At 41.3% G+C, this 20,400-nt stretch overlaps 1 protein-coding gene across 25 annotated transcripts in view; it reads left to right on the plus strand.

The window, feature by feature from the left end:
• Positions 1 to 20,400, plus strand: part of LOC100747554 (CUGBP Elav-like family member 4) — a 548,998-nt gene that overhangs the window by 505,557 nt on the left and 23,041 nt on the right. For all 25 annotated transcript variants that reach the window (XM_033319135.1, XM_033319129.1, XM_033319138.1 and 22 more), the window contains one exon: positions 15,251 to 15,330. In XM_033319135.1, the coding sequence (XP_033175026.1) occupies positions 15,251 to 15,330 (80 nt within the window). The remainder of the gene's footprint in view (positions 1 to 15,250; positions 15,331 to 20,400) is intronic.

The following is a 20,400-nucleotide window of genomic DNA, read 5'->3' on the forward strand; positions in this document are numbered from 1 at the left end:
GCCGCGGCGGTGCGCGCTGCTCCAAGGTGCAGGAAAAAAAAGGAACGAAAAGCGATAACCAGTGGGGAACGTAAGGGAAAACTCTCGAGCGTAGACAAAGCCGAAACGAGGCAATCTGGTGCGCGTGTGCGCGAGGATTCGGACCTGTGCTTCTCCTGTCTGCCGCGTCTCTGTGTAAGTAAGTACATATACACGCGTGTACACGCGCTCGTCGCTGGCTGCTTGCGAAAGTCAAAACGTAATACGATTAACGGACATTAAATTGAAATACCTCTTGTGGGAATTCGCGGCTTCTCGCGTCGGCGATTTGCCGTGATGTTTTCTGCCGTTCTGCTTTTTTCATTCGGCGTCTGCCACTCCGGTTCTCCGGCATCGCGGCCCTCTTTGTCTCTCCTGTCTACGCGTACACCTACCTATCTACCTGGATGTTACGAGGGAAAAATCGCATTTTCTCTGTGACATTGTCGAAAGGGCAGACTTCGTGTTGGGGAGACAGGTTGGAACGTTGGTAACGTTGGTGAATTTGATTTGTCTGTCGGGCGAATAGACGCTCACGCCGCACCGTAATATCGAGCGACATACGCGTTCAAGATATTTAAATAAAACAACGCACGCCGTAAACGCGGGGTAAAAGTCGAAGGGGGAATAAAAGGGTCGAAGTCGTGGGTAACGATAGCAAAGAACATCGATTCGAGGGAATATCGAGATCGATCGTACGAAAGGTATGCTCTGTGAAGTAAGGGTATTATAAAAGTTAATTGAGATAGACGGTTATGCTACGAAAATGGCGAAGTTCGTAGCTGCAAAAAAGACCGTGAATAGTTTTCACCGGTGAAAATGTATTTGTCCGTTTCGAAAAGCTATGTTCGCGATAAAAACTAAAGGAAATGGAATGTTTGCCTTGCATTTCAGTTAATATCGCGAAATAAAATATTCCACTTTTTCTCCATGTCAACAGGAGGAAAGCGAAATATCGTTAAAACATCCAAATATTTTATTTCATACGTACGCTACCGTCTATTAATCCTGCTGGAGGGTCGACGATTTTATCCAAATATTGGACTTGAACCGGTAATCCGTTTAATGGATATTTGGCTGGTAAAACGTAGGTCGTATAGGATATTAACGTCGAAATGCAAAGCAATAAACGGACCTTCTGAGTAAAGATTAAATCGGAATACCATTGATATACACGGGATTCACGATTTCAAACGTGAATATTAAATCGACAGGTACATACATGTGTCGTTCATGATGCTTGTTCATATATCTATTCGAAGACCAGTCGCTTCGTTTCTCGTTTTTTTTTTTTTTTTTTTTTTTGTTGAAAATTATCTTGTCCTTGACATCATAGGTCCAATTAATTGGCGATATACGGATAACAACGAACGATCTTACAAACAGGAGGCGAATGTCGCATTCTCCTGTCAACCAACGCTCGCGCTTCGTCTCTCTACTTGCACAGTTCCGTGTTAACGGATTTATTCTTTATTGAAATTATTCGCTTTCGGCCGATCGCGATCATGGTTACTTGGCATTATAAACGAAACACTCTACCCAGGAAGGGTAAAAGGCGGGTGAGATGGGCCACTACGTGACACGGACACGAATCGCGACATTAATACTAAGCGCTCCTTTATTTTCTTTTACGTTCCGACCAGGACGCGACGACCGCCTCGACGAATTTTAACGAGAACCTCGTCTCCGTCCTGGTGAAAATTTCTATCCTCCTTCGCGCACCGTTTCCTCCCAATATTATCGCGTTCAGCCTTTCTCTTACTTCGTACCTCCACTTTTGTCCTGTGATTTTACAGCTTGTGCTTCCCCGTACGTCTCGCTACACGATTTACACTCCGTCGCTGAAGCCCGTGCGATGGAGAATTTTACGACAGCTTCGTGTCCTCTCTATATTCGAATCGTACCGCTACTCACCGCTCCTCGAATTGATCACGTTTTTTGCATAGACCATCCTATCGCGCGGGATACTGGGCCGAGGCATGACCAACGTTGACCACTGGCTCTCGAAGTCTGTCGTTAACATCCAGTCGAAATAACCTTTATTAGCATATACGTATCGCGAAATAAATTACGCGAAAGGAAATAGCTACTGTTTGAAAGTATCTAGACGTTTGGTCCTCATTTTTGATAATCTGTATTTCTAATGAAAATTTGAAAAAAGAACGCGCTATGCTCGTAGATTACAAAAGAGATTATGTATAGAATGTCTGGAAAATAGTTGGCGTGTTACAATTAGATAAATAAAGGAGAAGTAGTAGTTTGTTATTATGAAATTTCAGTATGGGAAAAGTTTATCTTCGAGAAAAGAAATACGCACGTCACTGTAGGGCTCGCTACCGTGGCTTCGCAGCTTGTAGCAATTCTGTTCGATCCGCTCTCTACCCTGATATACGAAGGAACGCCATTTTTCGGGGGCAATGGCACGTTCCCCACTGATGAAACTATAGGGCGAGGACACTATGGGGACGAAGGATCACCGAAAGGAAAATCGATGTAGCGAACGAGCTTTCAACGTAGCAGCTTGCCACACTATCGCTACGTTGGGGTAACTTGTATTAGCGAGAATTCTGTGCCACGTAAGCACGAATGGGGTGCCGAGAAAACGTGAATCATACCTAAAATGTGTACCGGATACCGCTTCATTATTCCACAAAATATTTCGACTCGGTTTCCTTAATGAACCAAATCTTCATTTCGAAAATAATAAGAAGAATTTCAATATTTTACGTAGATATCTTTTGTTATCCTATATAAAACTAGGTGTTTATTTAAAATCATACGAGTAACGAAAAGCACGTCCGACGTTCGATCAATATCCAACGATATCTTCCAGCCGATTGAACGAATATCGAAAGTTATCTGAATGTCGATTTGCGCTCAAACCATTATTTCCTACGCAACTAATTCGTTTTAAGTGTCTATAGTAGCAACAAACTACGTTGGTAAATCAAATCCGCGATAAAACGGTTAAAAAGATTCGAAGTTGTATATTTTTCGTGATTCGATCATTTTTCTATCGACCTAGGAAAACGAAAGCGCCATTCGTCGAGAGAAACGGATTAACAAATGTCAACATTTAAAAAATAGACTTTAATAGGGGACGGACGGTGGTTCTCTTTTAATGTATTTACAGAAGGAATGAGTCGGTCGAAGGGAAAGAAAGCCACCGTCTTTTCCACATCCGTTTGTAAGGGCGCGACTGTAAAATGCGAGGGTGTTCGACCCTCCTCTCTTTGGAGCTAACCCTAAATGGCAGCTCGCCAAGTGTGCTAACACCCTCTTCTGCACATGCAGGCGCCCTCTTCTGTCCTCCTCTCCCGCTCGCCCCTTCTCTACCCTCTCTCATTCTCTCCTCCTCTCTCTTCGCCACCACCCACCCTTTAACGACACGCACGCCAGGTCCCATTCAATGCGTCGGCTACACGCACTGCACACGCGGCTTTGCACACAATGCTCGCAAACACTATGCATTCGTAAACATGCGTAAACAACAACGGCGGTTTCACACCTAAGGTACAAACCGCCCTGAAACTGCACGGTCGGTTGCAGCGCGTACGATGCTATTACGGATTGCAGTTCACTTTTAGATTAAACCCGCGTAACTTCCTATTCGCTATTTCTCGAATCGATTTAGTTAGACACGGAATCGGTTAAATCCGACTCGTTTTATAAGGCTAGATTAAGCGTTGTTCGCAGTATCGTAATAGCGAAGCAAATTTTCAAATTTTATCTCAGTCAAATTTTTCTATTTCATCGTAGATTCGCAGATTCGTACATTCATAAATACCAACGTTTCTTTAATCGTTATATCGAATGAAAAGCCAGTTCGTTGTTATTTCGCACTTTTGTTGCGACCTTTTAATAAACCATTTGAGTCCAAGTATATCGAAGTATATTTTTTCTCATTTTTACGCATAGGATACACCAGGCACCGTTTTGCGCAAAAAATTCCCACCCTAAGCCGCCCTTTCTATAAACATTCGATCCCTGTGTCACGTTCCTCTCAGTTTATTACTGTTTTTCATTTACACGTATACACACATGCGTGCCATCGATGAGTTATAGAAGAGATAAAAACCGAAATGTTATTTATGAAATAGGAAATCCCGGACAGATGACATTTCGCGATGCGTTTGAATGCGACCCGAAGGAAACAGTATACAAAGAGGCACGGGACATCGTCTAGTCTTGCTATGTTCGATTCATAGGCTCGTACCGCCGCGGGTCAAGTGTCGATAGCAGCGTGTAGTACATGTCGCTTATAGATTCGTCGAGATGCCCCTGGCGATCGAGAGTCAATAGAAGTACGCAACAAACAAGAGGCTGTGCATCAGTTGGATTAGATTGGATAAAGTTGACGATATCGTTTGAGTTGAAAACTATTGCGTGCGTATAGCAGTTTGGTTTGTTTCAACCGCGACTCTTTGATAAGACAGTCTCTTTGACGAAGATGCATGATTGTATATACCGGCGTAGTTGGTGCTTCGCTGAAAAAATACATAGGAAAATCTTTTCTCTTTCCGCCGACCTTGCGGTATAATAAAAGAGTTGTTCACACAAGCCGTCATTGCAAAGGCCGTAGTTGAAACGAATATTGGCTCGCGTTGTAAACACGAGCGTCCGGATATTTTTCGAACTTCCGAAGGATGTGTAATCTAGCTAGAACTAATATCTGTACGAATAAAAGTTTACAAAGGTAAATTTAATATTTTCGTAGAATCATAAACGATTCTCAGTTGCAAATAAACACGAGCACGTATTGGCACAATGGAAAAAGGAGAATGAAATTTTTTAATTGGTTCTCGAATAAAGCCTTGATCTCTTGGCTACAGGGTTACAAAGTTAGTCGGGCAGTGATTTCGAAGTTCTCGCGCTATCTGAAGTCGAGCTTCTTCTTTTTAGTTCACCATATTCTCAGCCACGATCTCGTCCCGTTCGGATTAAGAAACTCTATCGAAGACGTGATTAAAGATTAGGTATCCTGTCGACTCTTGGCATGAGTCATGCTTTTTACTTCGATCGATTAAAACTTGAAGTTTATTAGAATCTTATTAAACTGCCAATTCCCCTATCTTCCGATAAAATATTTCACCGTTTCTCTTGTGTATGATGTTTGCGGTTCTAGTTACGATAACGTAATACAATGTCAGAAGTAAAATATCGTCTAAATATTTGCCAATGGTTTACGAAGGGTTTTTGCGTCTCTTCTCTCATCGATGAATTATGTTTCGACAAAGTCCTCCTATCGAGAAATTCTCGATTCCAGCTGAAGTAGAAGTGCTTTCATAGTGCGTACGCGCAATGAACGAGAGCCCATCAGTCCTTACTGACCATTCAGCACTATAAAGGGAGCTTAAATATTGATTCGGTTGGCAATTATGAGTGGTTTTTCACTGGGTCTCCACAGGCATACCCGTCGGTCCTGTTCTCCGGGTCTGCTTAATTACGGGATGTTTGCGTTTCTCAAAATTAAACTCCTGCCGGTCAGGACAGCGCATCGCGATAGCCCTCGGGCTACTCTAAACAAATTTACATCAAACCGGAGAACGTGCCACAATAACCGATCATAATCCTTCACCGGATTTCGCTTCTATTTCTTCATACTCAGTCCCCATCGAATATGCAGCGTTTCAAGAATCTCGAAAGACTACCGTGCTTTAAAATTATTAAACAATTACAGTTTTATCGTAAATTTTATATCTAAAAACTGTAGACAGCGATAAATGTAATAAATATTTATGCTATAAATAACCATTAATTTATTTTTTCAGTCAGTGCAGAAATTTGTTCCATCCATTAGGAGAGAAAGTATTTTCATATTTGTGTCAGCGTTGAAGCAATATGGTCGTGATGGGAAGCAGATTGGAATAAAAGGGGACGAAAACAAGTTCTTCCAAGATCCCACGCGGTTTACTTTTGTGGCAGTAAATTAACGGTTCACGGTGAGACTTCTCTTGGGACCCCTTCATGGCGTCTCGTCCAGTTACAGCCCTCGCTACGCTTCCGTCGAAATTAGTGAAAGTCGAAGGGAAACGGTAATTCTCCGCAGAAGAAACAGCGAATCGCGTTCCAGCTTTTTTCCTTCCTTTTTTCTTTCCTTTTATTTGTTACAAATTCGGTCGTTAAATAACCGGAAAGGGTCGCTTAATTATGTTTCTTGAAAAGATCTTGATTTTATTTATATCTTTACACGTTAAATTTTTACGGAATAATATTTTTATCTTTAATCAACAACGTAGATATTTGACAAAATTGTATGAAATGACTCTGTTCTTCATTGGGCGTAAATAATTCAAAATTTTTACGTAAATCCTTCCTGTTCTCACAATTCTGATCCATAAAAAAAAGTGTTTCAAAGCTATAAGCCCGATCGGATAACGATCAAAAGAGTCCCAAAGCTCTTAAATGCAGAAATACAACATGCATGATTCCATTGTAACTTTAATCTGTATATCACGCATTCGTCCATTTTTTTTTTTTTTTTTTTTTTTTTTTTTTTTTTTTTTCTTTCACTTTGAACGAAAAATATTCAAAGCACAGGGAAAGCAGGCACTTTGCGATAAACAAGAAAAATTGTTTCGTCCAACCGTGCAAGTGTCTGCAACCAAAACACACTGCGACTTGCTGAGCTGCTGCCTGCAAGGATGTATCCCTGTTTTTAGGGTGAGAGTCGGCTTTTCACCGGGGATTGCCAGATTTATGACGGGCTGCCCTCCGCGCCGACTTATTTTTAACCTTTCGCCCACTAACGAACCTTATCTCTCGGGCTGCATTTCTCCGCGCAACACGATAGACAAAAGGAAAACGTCTGGTACCGTGGGTCCCATAACTTAACGATTCTGCCCGATTCCCGCACTCGGCCGACCATTATGTCCGCTCGAAATTTTTACATTTTCTGCTGTAGCCACGGGGCCAGCCAAAAAGGCCCAATAAACACGGCTCGCGATAAAATTGTTATGCAGCCCGATAAGCGGCGTTTACAGATATTCATTCTGATTAGTAGAGTTCGAACGATTTATGGGAAGACTGGAGCAGGGAATGGCTATTAAATTGCTCGGAGTTAATAGAAAATTACGTAATTTGCGAATGGAGGAGTGCATACTTTTCGCGAGAAAAGTCTAATGGAAAAGAGGGCACAAAGCGTTCGTGAAAGTAAGTTCCAGAGCTTCCTAACTGTCGTGTCGGCGTTTTAACAATTATGGCAGGCTGTTCCCGCCGACGCACGACGTCCACGTTCCGCAAATGATTCGCGAAGAAAGAACGAAAATAAGAAATGGCAGGAGGCGAGGAAAATGAAAGGTGACGAGCTACGTGCTTCGGTATCAAGCAGCCGCGAGCTGCTTCCGCGAAGTTTAATTAAATAACTAGGTGACGTCGTGGGCGACGAGGGTGCATTCGCACCACGAAGCGAGGCCGACAGAAGCAGGGTCGAAAGCAGGGTTGAGAGAAAGACAGACGGAAGCGTAGAAGCCAGCAGTAAGAAAGACCGCGGGACTTGGAAAAGGGGATGGACTCGGGGTCGAGGTGCCAAGTTGCTAGGTGACTTTGCTAGTTATTTAATTAGCCCGGAGACTCTCCTTTGCTCCACTGCATCCCCCTTTCCTTTCGACTCTTTTTACTCCTCGAAACGTCCACCCCTCCTCTCCTTCCTTCCACCAGATCCTCCCCCTTGCCACGATATGCCAGGACTCCCTGTGCCTTCACCGCGACTTCCTTTATGACCTCCAAAGGACAATATGCCGCTTTCTCTTTTCTAAAGCTCCCGACTTATTGTTCTCTTTGGTCATTTCTGCACGCCCATTTGCGCGTGCAGATCCTACTTTGCTCACACAGAAAATCAGTGCAATCGTGCAGAAGCGACGGGAAATTTTCACTTTGAACTTCGTTCAAATTAGGATCGACCGTCTGTACGCAAAGGCGCCGGATATTACTATGTAAATCGACTGGGAACCGAACCCCGGTTTTATTAATTAATCTTTCGTAGATTCTTTCGTGATTGCACTAAGCAATTCGATGTGTTAATACCTGCGTTTGCGCGTCGTTAATTTAAGTAATTGCTAAAATATGAAATTATATAAATTATATATATGACTTCGATTATATACATATACATATAGATATAATCGAAGTCATGATAATTGTTACGAAAAATAACTAGCAACGAAAGATGCCTTGTGACGGAATAGCCACGAAGAAGATAAGGGTGGGAAAGTATGGGCTGTATTTGCCGCGTTCGAACAAGAAAAACAGAGATTCCCCATGGGAAGTCGGAAACCTTACCCTATGTTCCAACAACCGCCATTTTAGATCTGAACCGCGAACGGAAAGACATCGAGAGCTTGTCAGAGCTTAACTCGATGACAGGATGATTACTAGTATTATCGGAATTACTCGAGAGCGAATTGCGCAACATACCGTAACGAACTCGTGGTATTTCGAAAATTGTGCATTCACTCTATAACTAGGAATCTAATGGAACAGTTGACGAGTCTGTAAAGACCGTGGAAATTTTAGCGCACGTAAAATATATATCGAGATATTATTGTAAAAATCGTATACGATTTTGAAGAATGAAGTACACAGTTGTATAGTTGAATGAATATGAAATTTTGTTTTCGCAAAAAGTAAAAATTCGGGTTTATCTTTACAGAGTCGTCGCACGTGCCGAGAAAAATTTGTAACAAATATTTGCAGATTTTTATGCGTACGTACGCGTTTACTCGTATTCCTTTTACACGCCCTTAAAAAATTCAAGAAACATCTGTTGCAGCTACAGCAAAAAGGAAAAAAGGGTTGAACAGGTGCGACAAAAAGCCTCGACGAAATTCACAGTAAACGCGACACTCGGATCAAAGCGGTTCCCGATTTCCGTAGTCGAAGCTGTAGCGGAATGCTACTACCTTTTCCAGGGAACGTATTCGAATTCTTAGAAAGCGAATCCGGCCAAATCGATATTACGCGCGATGAATATTTTGATTTCAATTCTCCCGGGCGCACGTCATTTACATATTCCGAAACGCAATGGTAATAGGAATAGCATGTGACGGCTTTGTGAAAAAAGAGAATGGCCAACGGTTATTTACTAGTTCCAATAGTTGCACTGCCAGCAAGATTTCATGAAAGACCGGCTGTTTGATTAAATCGCTATTTCTAGGTACGTACTCGGCGGAGGCCGACCTTCTTTGCAACACGATCACAATTGATCTATCGAAGAACGCGTTAAACCTTGGTCAGAGCTGAATGCCAGAGGTAGCCAGAAAGATAACAAGAGAAGGCTTCGACAAAATCCAAAGTAAATGTGATGCCGCTGATCAAACCGGGACACGATTTCCGTAGTTGTCGCTACAACAATACGCTGCGTTGCATAAATAAAGCGTATACGTTGGACGTGATCAATATTGGATGTGATGAAAGTAAACCGGTAAAGCGCCGAACGACGCTCAACCCTCGTCGACGCGCGCGACCGTCTGTGTAATTTAATGCCGGGTAAATACGCCAAGCGGAGAGTAGTTTTGCACTGTAATCTAGATGAATCTGCTGGAAAGGCCACTCCCAACGGGCATAGGCTCCCGTCAATTACAAAACGACCGTAAAGGGATGCTTCGGCATACTTTCCTTGCCAGTTCCTTATCTTTCTCTTTCGACGTGACACACTTCGGATGTTTAATATCGCGGAAGAAGCACTTCCAGATTTTTCCAATAAAATTTTTTCTTACTTTCGTCTCTCGTTGCAAAAATTACGGAGTTTTGGTATCAATGGAATTTCGAGTATTCGATATCGTGAATTTAAAGAGACGTTAACCGTTTGGTTGTCAGATGTAAGATCAAAATTCGTAATGGTATAGACGATTTCGTAACCTCTTCAGTCTTGATATTTTCGTTAAAATATCGTTATATTTTATGATTCTACGTGTCATAAAGTAGACGTAAAGTAGACGCGGCGGAAGAAATGTCCAGCGGTTACGTAAGTAGAATGTGATTTGCCTGAGTGCCACCGAAAATGAGAGACATCGGGATATTTTCGGAATGCAGAAAGAGAGACGTTCCGGTAGGAAATTTATCTTCTCGTAATAACAGCGTGGCAACGCCGTTTTCCGGGTGTTGTCACGTCCCTTTCGTTCTCGTACGTGTCTACCTCTTTGTTTTCTTCCGTCTTCTTTTCCGTTCTCTCTCTTTCTCTCTCTGCATCCCTTCGGGATTCGCCCGTGTCCGTATTACAATGGCATTTCGTGTCTCCACGTTATACTTACCATCTCTCGGCTTGTACTGCACGTTTTCTTGCATTCTACACCGGTGTCTTATTTTATTTCTCTGCAAATACGCAGCAAATTCTTGTATCGAACGTAACCCAAAATCGATGTTACCATGTAGAAGTAGATATGTCTTCGATAAAATAACATTCTCATAATATCTTTTCCATTAATTACAGTGTACTTTCGAATTTGTCATAGACAGAGATTAGGAAATTCTAAAGGCACTATAAAACTGTGCAACTCGAAAATCTTGCGTTTATCAGTACCATTATGATAGAAAAACGATAGCTTTGCGTCTAAAATGGAAATATTATACGTAAAATTCCGCGATATTGTTCTAACAAAGGACACGTCCTTACATTTATTTTTAATCAAGTGTGTATCGCGATCAAAGGTGTATTACATATGTATTTTATTTCGAACATTCGTTTGTACCAGCAGGAACTCATTTCAGAGTATAAGAATACTTTTTCACGATAGAACAGTGCTTTCACAGCAGGCAAACAATATTTCAAGCTCCTTTTCAAAGTACTCTTTATGCCAGAAAGTGTTACGCTTCACGAGAACGGCACACAAAGGAGGTTTTAGTTTCATAAAAAAATTGAAGAGACGACTTCTCGAACCTTGTCCATCTTCGTCCATTCTCCATTGTAAAGGTCACAGTATTCGTTTTTATATTTTTTTGTTCATCTCTCGTTGGATTTACATGTCTTGCTTCTCCCTTCCTCCCCCTTCCTTCTCCCTTCTCCCTTCTCCCTTCTCCTCTTATCCCCGTTGCCTACCCTGTGGCAAACCTGCAAATCTCTTATACCGAATTCCTAGTTTGCCGCCATATACTATATCCACACTTTCTGTATCTTCTTTCCTCGACGTTTACATTTGCATTTGTGCTTCTCTTTCCGCAGGCTTTGGAGAGCTCCTGCAAGCCTCGATGCTCGTCCTTTTTCCTTTTTCCCTTTTCCCTTTTTCCACCCTTTCTCTCTGACTCTTCTTCCCCTTTCCGTCCTCTCCCCGCGAACCCTGGTTTCATCTCGCGAATATAAAAAGGGCTGAGCACACGAGTGTTTAGTAACTTTGTCAGCGTTTTTAATCCCGCCCCTTATCCTACCTCTGCTTTCGCTTGTCCCGCACGCTCTCTTTGTCTCGCTATTTCTCTCGTACTTTGAATAAGCGTATGAGCGTACACTTACGCGTTTGCTTTTTTGTTTTTATCCTTCTCCTTTTTTCCATTTCCTTCTTTTTTTTTTTTAGTTCGTTTCTGGCTTCGACGCATCCCTGCTCTATGTACTTTGTACCAAACCGATCGTTGTACCAATTACGAGTGCTCGCGCTCAACCCGCGCCGGATTTAGTAGCTTCATCAATGAAATTGATTCGTTTGGTCCCGGTTCCCGGTGTCGGCACACAAGCTACATGTCATGCCGGTAACTCAAACGGTAGTTATCAAGCATATGTTCAAACGATTTACACGTAACCCCGTTTTGCTCTTTTCTACTCTTTCGTATACCAAAAAGTGTCTGGATTTTGCACAGTGAACAATGGACTAGTGCTCTTTGCGATAATTTCCATCATGCGAAAGTTAATTTCGTCGTTTTTACGTATTAAATGATTTAAACATATCATTTACAGAAGTGGATATTTCTAGAACAAAGAACAAACGCGAAGGATAAATGTTCAGCGTTTAATAGATAGAGGAACGATTGATCTAAAGATACGTAAACTCAAAAGTAGTTCATAATCTAATACTAAAACGGATCAGTAATGTCAGAAATACGATACACTTCACCGATCGATATGCAATATCGTTGAACGATAATCGCTTTAATCGGACTTTCGAAATTTCATTCCGCTATGCATATATTATCGTTACGCCGTTTCACGTTATCAGGAAATCTCTCTAAATATATCAAGGCAAACAAAATAAAACGAACGCTTTGATATTAAATCTTGTGTAACCTATTCCATATACTCGCGCCCTGCTGCGCGTTTCCCATGGCCACTAGCCTATTTTTCTCATTTAGCTAGTGACCCGAAACTATTAACAAAATAAGAACCCCGCCCATTGACACAGAAACGCCCGAAAACGTTCAGGCGCGTGCCAACAACCCCTATACTAACCGAACGTGTTCGGAGCTGCGTGCAAACGCCTATCCAAATGATACTATTTTTAGGGGATATTTATTGCTTGTACATTATTGCTTGTAAAACTACCTACTTTATTTCTTTTTTTAACTCTTAATTAAACTAGAGAACGAAATTTCTTTCCATGTCGTGTCACGAAGCGTAATAATTAAATTTAACGAGAGTTTATATGTCGATGAACACCACTGTCTAATACGAACAAAGTACGCAATGCTGTGGTCAGCATTCTGCCGCATTCTTTGGAACAATTCTCGAAATACCTTTGCTTCGGTATAAAAATAAAGATTCAATAAAGTACATACGATTATGTAAGGTTACCAAAACGAGATTACGCTTTTCTAACATTTCGAACCGCACGTTTTTTCTGTGAACAGGCGTAATTATTGTTATTTAAAGTTTCAGTACACCGTGAATGAATGATAATGTTGACCATGCACGGTTCGCTTCCAACTGTTGTAGAAACAAATATACAGCATTGATTTGCTGTGTATTTCGCTGTTCGCGATTCGAACGTACGTGCCACGAGGTTTACAACATTTCGAGGTATTTTTCATTCGAGTTTGCATAAAAACAGAAACACTTCGTTTGTCGGTCACACTACTGTATTATATCTTTACATTGCATCAACGATGGTCCTATTTCTATGGTAAAACAAATAAGCATGCGTTTACCGTAGAATTACCGTCGAGAGAAGCGGCATTAACACCGGGACGAGACAAATAATCATGTAAACTCGATTTTCAATTTGAGAAATCAACTGCGATAAGGCAGCGGTGAAAATTGACCGCGAAGATGAAATCGCAGTCAAAGATTATCTCCGGTCTAAATTGAAATGCGACGAGTCATCTCGGTTTTCAATTATCGCGTCTTCATTCACGACCACAAACACGTTGCTCTAATACGATCAAATTATCCGAGCGTAAGGATAATAAAAAAAAAAGAGGTAAAAGGAAGAAAAGTTGGTTTCGCATCATCCCCCCTTGGAGAGTTTCCAACGTATCGGAAAGTCTAGCGTTCGCCGGTACACTGGCGCAAGCAGCGCGCGTTAGCGCTTCGACGACGACCGATGGGAGTGAACGGGATAGGGATGGGGGGCCGCAGAATAAACTTAGACATGTTTGCCGAGCAATCAAATATATGAGTGGAAAGTCTCGCAGGCGTTATCGATTGGTTCGAACCCGGCTGTGGTGGCACACAGGCGAAGAGGGGAAAGAGAAGAGAGAACAGTGGAACGGATGGGTCTAGGAAAGGGTCGCGAAGGGGTCGACGAAGGGTTCGAGACGAAATGGGAACGGGGAGAGAGATCCACGAAACCAGTCTACATCGTCGTCGTCGGCGAAGGGCCGAGCGGTTTGTCCAGTGTTTGTTGTTCGCCGTTGTTCGAGGGGGCAAACATAGTTTTCGAGCCGGCGAGAAGGAGCCGCTTCGTCGAACATAGATACACGTACAAATACACGTACAAACACATGCATCGCATAGACACATGTGTATATAAGTACGCTATACATATATACGTGTTCTTAACGACATACGTACGCACGTGAACAAGTATACGTGTGTACACGAAGAAAGAAATAGAGAAAATACATATGCGCCAGCCTTTATACGTATAGGAACGCGGACTTTCGAGAAATTCGACTCTTTTATTTCCGCGCGACCTTCCTACCCGTCTGCTTCAAAGCGGTGGAGAAAAATCTCAAGAGCGCATCGTCTTCGAGAGCCTCGTCGGAGATTTCGCTTGCACAAGAAGGAATAGCGGGATGGGCCAGAACAAGCTCGCAAGCTCGGACAAATTCTTGCGATGTCGGTGAACGGTAGGGGTTGAGTCGCGAGAAAATCTTATCCACCTACCTACACTTTGGATCGCTCTTATCTCCGATTTCGGACATTCTTCGCCGTTCTTGTCAGAATTCCCATTCCGTAAAACACACCGAATTTGGTAGAAACGGTTAAATAGCAAAGGATTTTATTATACATATATCCGATAAAAAATATCCTCAGCAGTGCAAATCGTTTCATTCGTCATCAAAACGATCATCCTAGTTTGTCTTCGGCAAATACAATTTTTTTAATTAGCAAATACGAGCCGAAATCTGAAACTCGAAATAGCTGGGAATATCGAATATATTCCTTTATGAGAGAAAATTTTAGCTATATAATATAACACGACCAAAGGATATGATAGCGGTTATAGAAGTAAACTAATTAAATAGTATACCACCTATTTACTTTTTTAAAAATCGTTGCCCACGGGCGTGACAAAGTATTCTAGATTATTTTGCGAACGATCGTAGATAGAAGTAATTTTTCAGGATCGTTTGCTCACTGTGATACGCACCGTTATTGCTCGAAACCAGGAGTGGTGTCCTGGATAACGGAGCGTTTCTCCGTTCGTGGTAAACATCTTTTATTAAGTGCACGTTGCGCTCCGCTGGCGCGTCAATTTTTCAAAGCACCCTCGAGTTCTTTGTCTTCGCGTCTCCATCTAACTATAAACGATAAGCACGCGTAGCAGGGAGTAGGGGCGATTAATCGTTCCATCATCGTTAGAGATGGTCTCGACTCTGTGACAATGGTGAAAACGAAACTTCTTTCGCCCACCCTTCGCGTATTCTCTTTCCAGATAAAACGATTTTCGTCCTTTTTTTCTTTTTTTACCAGTGTCGAATGTACCGCGCGTATATTTTCAAGTTTCGTTCGTAAATACAAACAAACCACAGACAGATCAGTATCGCTCGGATAATCGAAAATCTTTGTCGTCAATAACGCTAATTATTTAATTGTTTGTTTCGCACAAGCACATATCGAATATTAACGAAATTTCTCTTTCTATTTCAGGCTGTGCATTCGTGAAACTTTCATCACATCAAGAAGCGCTAGCGGCGATCAATACCTTACACGGTAGCCAAACTATGCCGGTGAGTGGAAGCTATTGTTTTTCTAAACACATCGGAAATTGGTGTAAAACGCTTTGAAATTTTTATGAAATCAATGGAAACGTAGTTCTATTGTACAGCAACGAAACAGTTTTCTTCAAATTAATGAAAAACCATATGTGAAATAATAGCAGCGATATCGCTGCTGTGGTTTTCTTAAACAACGTACGAATTGATTCCTAACGGATACAGTAAAGTAATAATGTACAGAAAAGTATCTATAAACTTTAAGGAGGTATCCAAGATTTTATCATGTTCATGTCAAATTGAATAATTATATACGCTAAATATACATAGACAAACATCGATGACACTAGGAAAATTGCGTAAACATAAGTAAACGAAAGTAGAAAGCAAATGAATACGCGCATGGCGATAAACGGAGTCGAAAGTAATAGAAACGACGAGTGCGTATCACGGATTCATGGATGACCGTTCTATGGAACAGGTAAATTGTATAGGGTGGACAACCCTCGTAATGACTGTCATGCATGCAAACATACCGTGGTTCCAATCTAATGACTGGCCAAACTGAAATCTGCATAACACTTGGAGAAGTATGGGCTATCTCCTTCTCCGTCGCTGAATCTCCTATGGCTTCTATCAAACCGCCAAACTTTCTCAGCTTAGGGTCGGACCAGGAATTCCCAGTTGTAATTGAATTGTCAGTGAGTTTCGTTCGGGATTCCACCTGCTGATTGGTGAAAGTTCGCAAAGCCGCTTGCCGAACTTGACCATACAACATTCCTCTTCCAATATCGCCGTTATTATCGTACTGCAGTTATTTGCTCATATTTATTGGCATGTCGAAGTTTAGCGTTGGACTCGTTCATTAGGATTACGCTTAATAGAACCGGTCGACGATTAATGATGAAACGTCGAAAGATACTACTGGATGATGAGAAGCGCATAACGTGTCTGATGACAGAACTGGATATTCTATTTCGTACTACTGTAGAGACGCGGCATGTATCTTCGTATCCTACGATTAAAAATCATTTTTGACAGTGTATACTATTAGCTACGTTTTAATCAAAATATTGATTTATTCGCATGATTCTTTACTCAAAACTTTGCTGAAAACCCTCGGAAACAGCCGGTGTATGATGGATTACTTGTCGACGGACACTCCAAGTTTGCACTTTTAAAATTTCGTTGCTAAAATTGAGAGCGATATCAACCGTGTATTTGTTAGATATGCTATATTATATAGAAATTTAAAAAAAACAAAATGTCCTCTATTTTCCGTATTTTTCTTCACCTCATTGACTCAGCTTTATCTCGTGTAAATGAAACACGAACAGAACATTTCCGATCACATAAAATCGTAGAGAAACTTCGTAACTGTGAACTATACACACGGTGCAATTCGTGTTACTATGGACGTACAAAGAAACGAATGCAACGAAGTAGGAGAACCGTTGAAAGTCCATATACACCCGATATTTTCCGATGTATCCGGCAATTGTTTCGCCGTCCATCAGTCCGACGGCGGGTGAAGAAAAAAAGGACAGTGCCGTATTTTCCAATATCAATTAGAAATTCGCGTTCCGTGTCACGCGTGTGCCTCGTGTATGAAATCACGAATTGCATCGTAGCCGAAGGGCGCGGCGGGGACAGATGCGAGGCTGTTACGTGAATATTACTCGTTACAACGCTCTAATCTAATAGCGAAACACGAGGAGAAATTGTGGGTACAGAAGGGGAACTTTAGGATCGTGCCAGGGACTATTTGCCCTTAAAAGAGAAACTGACATGGCGCGGAACGTAATATGCAGATCGCTTAATTATCACTGCGAATTATGCAAATCTTGATACCAACGTTACGAGATTTCATCGCGTCCCATCGAGTGGCTCGGGAGTGTCAAAACGTAGGATGGAACGAGACACGCAGTTTGCCGTTTCATTAGGACGATTCTAGATTTATTAGCCTCGTAGAAACGCTCATAATCGACGGAACGGCGCGGTACCCTCGTTAAACCTACTAAATTGAAGTTATATTAAAATTTTATCGTCCATCCATTTTTCGTATAAACCGTTGTAGAACACATTTTTCTTTTATCTTTGTCATCTAAATCCTTGCGAGAGATTGTCACTTTACTTAATACTCTGCTTCCTAAACCGAAACGTAGTACGAATATTGTCTCTGAAAACTTTGGGATTCGATATTCACGCAATTTATCAAAGAAGATATTATAAAATGAACTCTCTCGGTAAATAATTATTTTAACGGAATCGTTCTACAAGGATATTTCACATAATAGACAGCGAACGATATTTTAACGTTGTAAGGATGATTCAATTCGACTGCGTTCGATATAGTTTCTCGTGACACGTTGTAATCCTCAGTTTCCCGTTCTATTTCATGTACGTACGTGTCTACTCGTATGCGGATGTGATTCTTTCATACGCTGACACGCACAATCGTCAAATTGAGATAGAAATTTATATCTTATCCTAAGTAGTTAGCAGCGATAGCAAAGGGAATTTTCACAAGCGTAGAGATATAACAAACAGTGGAAAACCGATACATCGAAATATTATACACATTCGATCAACTAAATATCTCGCTTATTTGGTATTTAAGCGAAACGTTCAACAGACAATCGCTCGCATAAGGAGTGAGCGATTAAGTGGCACGATGATACAGTATATCCTTGGAATGCTTCAGGATACAAGCTAACTGGTCATAGGACGAAAACGTTCAGACCTTAGAGGAAGGTTCTTATGATGATTAAGGCCTGTTAAACCGAGGGATGCGCGAATAGCGTTGGGGCCTCGCAGATATTGGAGATCTCAGGCCGGAACATTCCAAGGACTCTCTATATCGAAAGAGAACGAGCCAAGGGCAGACACAGAAGACTTAGGAGAGGAAAATCTCGAACTTTGTCCTTGTTAAACGAGAATATTCTCGGTATAACCATGAGTCGGGTACGCTACTTGTGTACGGTTAGAATTATGTACCTTCCTCGAAATATCCTGCCTTAAATTTTCTTTATTGGAAGATAAAACAATATTAAATGTAGATGATAATTTTGTACTCCTAATTTTATACTTTATTCCGTTCTTCGAACTAACCCCGTGACTTGTAATGCCTTGAATTTTTTAAGCTAAATACATGTAACGATGTCTGATGTGACTCGATCTACGCACACGATTCTGTACATCTTTCCACACAATTTTGGCTCCGTATCTTTATATCCTATACAAAATTTATTATCGTTACTTCAACGAAATTGCTGCTCTCGTAGTAAAACTTGGCGCAGTAAAACGCGTATTGACAGAAATGTTCGATATTTCTACCGTCGGTGAAGAATCGATGACGTAATGTATAGAAAATTCACTCGTATTATATGTTTAAACGTAAAACTCTTGCCAGAGATTTTGTGGGCTGGATGTAAACAAAGATAGAAAGAAATGGCTTTCGTAACATCGATACTATAGTATCTTTCGTAATAATAATAATTTTGGATTCGGATTATATCGTGTTATCAAAAGCATGTAGTACATAAATTGAAGATCACGGTAATACAGCTTTTATGCTATTCTTCTATGAAGGAGATATCGTCGATTTTTCGCTTATGTGTTTTAAAACTACATGCACAAAAGGATAAATAAGTTTTATATGAGGTAAAAGTAGAAAATAATAAAACACGTTTCGATCAATTTATTATTTTTACTCAAAAAGTAACTTAATTATTTAGATTTTAATATTAATTTAAAGAAATAGAATATTCTTGGATGTATTCGTATATCAAGAATTGTAAAGTCTATTGTACCGGGGATCACGCGATAATACTTCTTTTCGTCGAGTAACTTTGCGCGACTATTGCGGTTAATATTTCGCAGTGTCAATACTGCAGTTTTTCTTCCAGCGAAAAAAAACTGCTACTTTATACGGCCGAAGTTCTGTAAACATTTTTCACTTCGGATTCAGTAACCGTGTAATATGATTTACGTTGCTCGAATAGACGACGGATTCGTGCAGTAACTTTACGGAGCAATATTTTTACGGTTTTCGCAATCCGTTTTTCTCAGTGAAAGCGTTGTAAGTTTCTATCAATCGGTCGGCATAAAAATATCATATTTTTAACTCTATCACGCGATCGCTGTTCGATTGGTAAACTATGAATTTCAACTTTTTTTTCTTTCAATATAGCTAACTGTTTCTGAAGCAAAATTTTCCTCTAACATATCCGAATATAACTTTCTAAAGTACAGAAAAACTTTTGACATACCGTTGAAATGCCAAAGAAAGTCTGGCATCGTTCAAATATGTAAGAGGTACATATTTAGAAGTTTGCATAATATGGATGTAAAAAGAAGCAATTTGAAAGCAATGCTTGGAAAATCAATCGTTTTCCTGTCAAAAAGGGCTGAATTTACATCTATATTGTGGAGGAACAATATTTCTCTGGGGGGTTCTCTGTTGGTATCGGGGATGGGTCAATTTCGAAATCATAGCATGGATATCAACTGATCGATCATTAAACCAGGGTTATTACCGTGAAAAATTACTAGCCATGTCGCACAAATTCCCCGATCATTTTTTTTCTGGAAGCTCATCGAGCCGTATAATGCGGTTTGCTCTACTCGAATTGACAGGGTGTTCACGCGTCACGCGGCGGGCAATATTTCTCCTGGGGCTCAATATTTCTGTGAGGTTCGCGGTCCGTCTCTCGCGGTTCGTGTCACCGGTGGAATGCGAGCAAGCGCTGGCCTCACGCGTAGTTATATCTTCTGAAGCGTGTGACATTTCTTGTCACGCCTCACGACACGCTCGCGAACCCTCCCCGCGGTATGCTCTCCGTTCACCCACTCATGGTTCTGCAAACTCCTGAAATGCCTCGTAATAAAAGCAAACGTACGGGAGAAGTGTTTTGCTACGGTGCTGGCTAAAACGTGCCAGAACGTAACACAGTCGTTTTCAGTGTAGGAATTTTACGTAACGTTGCTCCGTTTTTATTTTCCTCGCCAACCCTCGGGCGTGCTGCCACCGCTCGGAAATTAAGTGCTCGGAATAAAAAGACTCCCACCACCCCCCACCCCCCC

Source organism: Bombus impatiens, unplaced genomic scaffold (genome assembly GCF_000188095.3).
Source record: "Bombus impatiens unplaced genomic scaffold, BIMP_2.2 scf_0135, whole genome shotgun sequence".
Classification (NCBI taxonomy): Eukaryota; Metazoa; Arthropoda; class Insecta; order Hymenoptera; family Apidae; genus Bombus; species Bombus impatiens.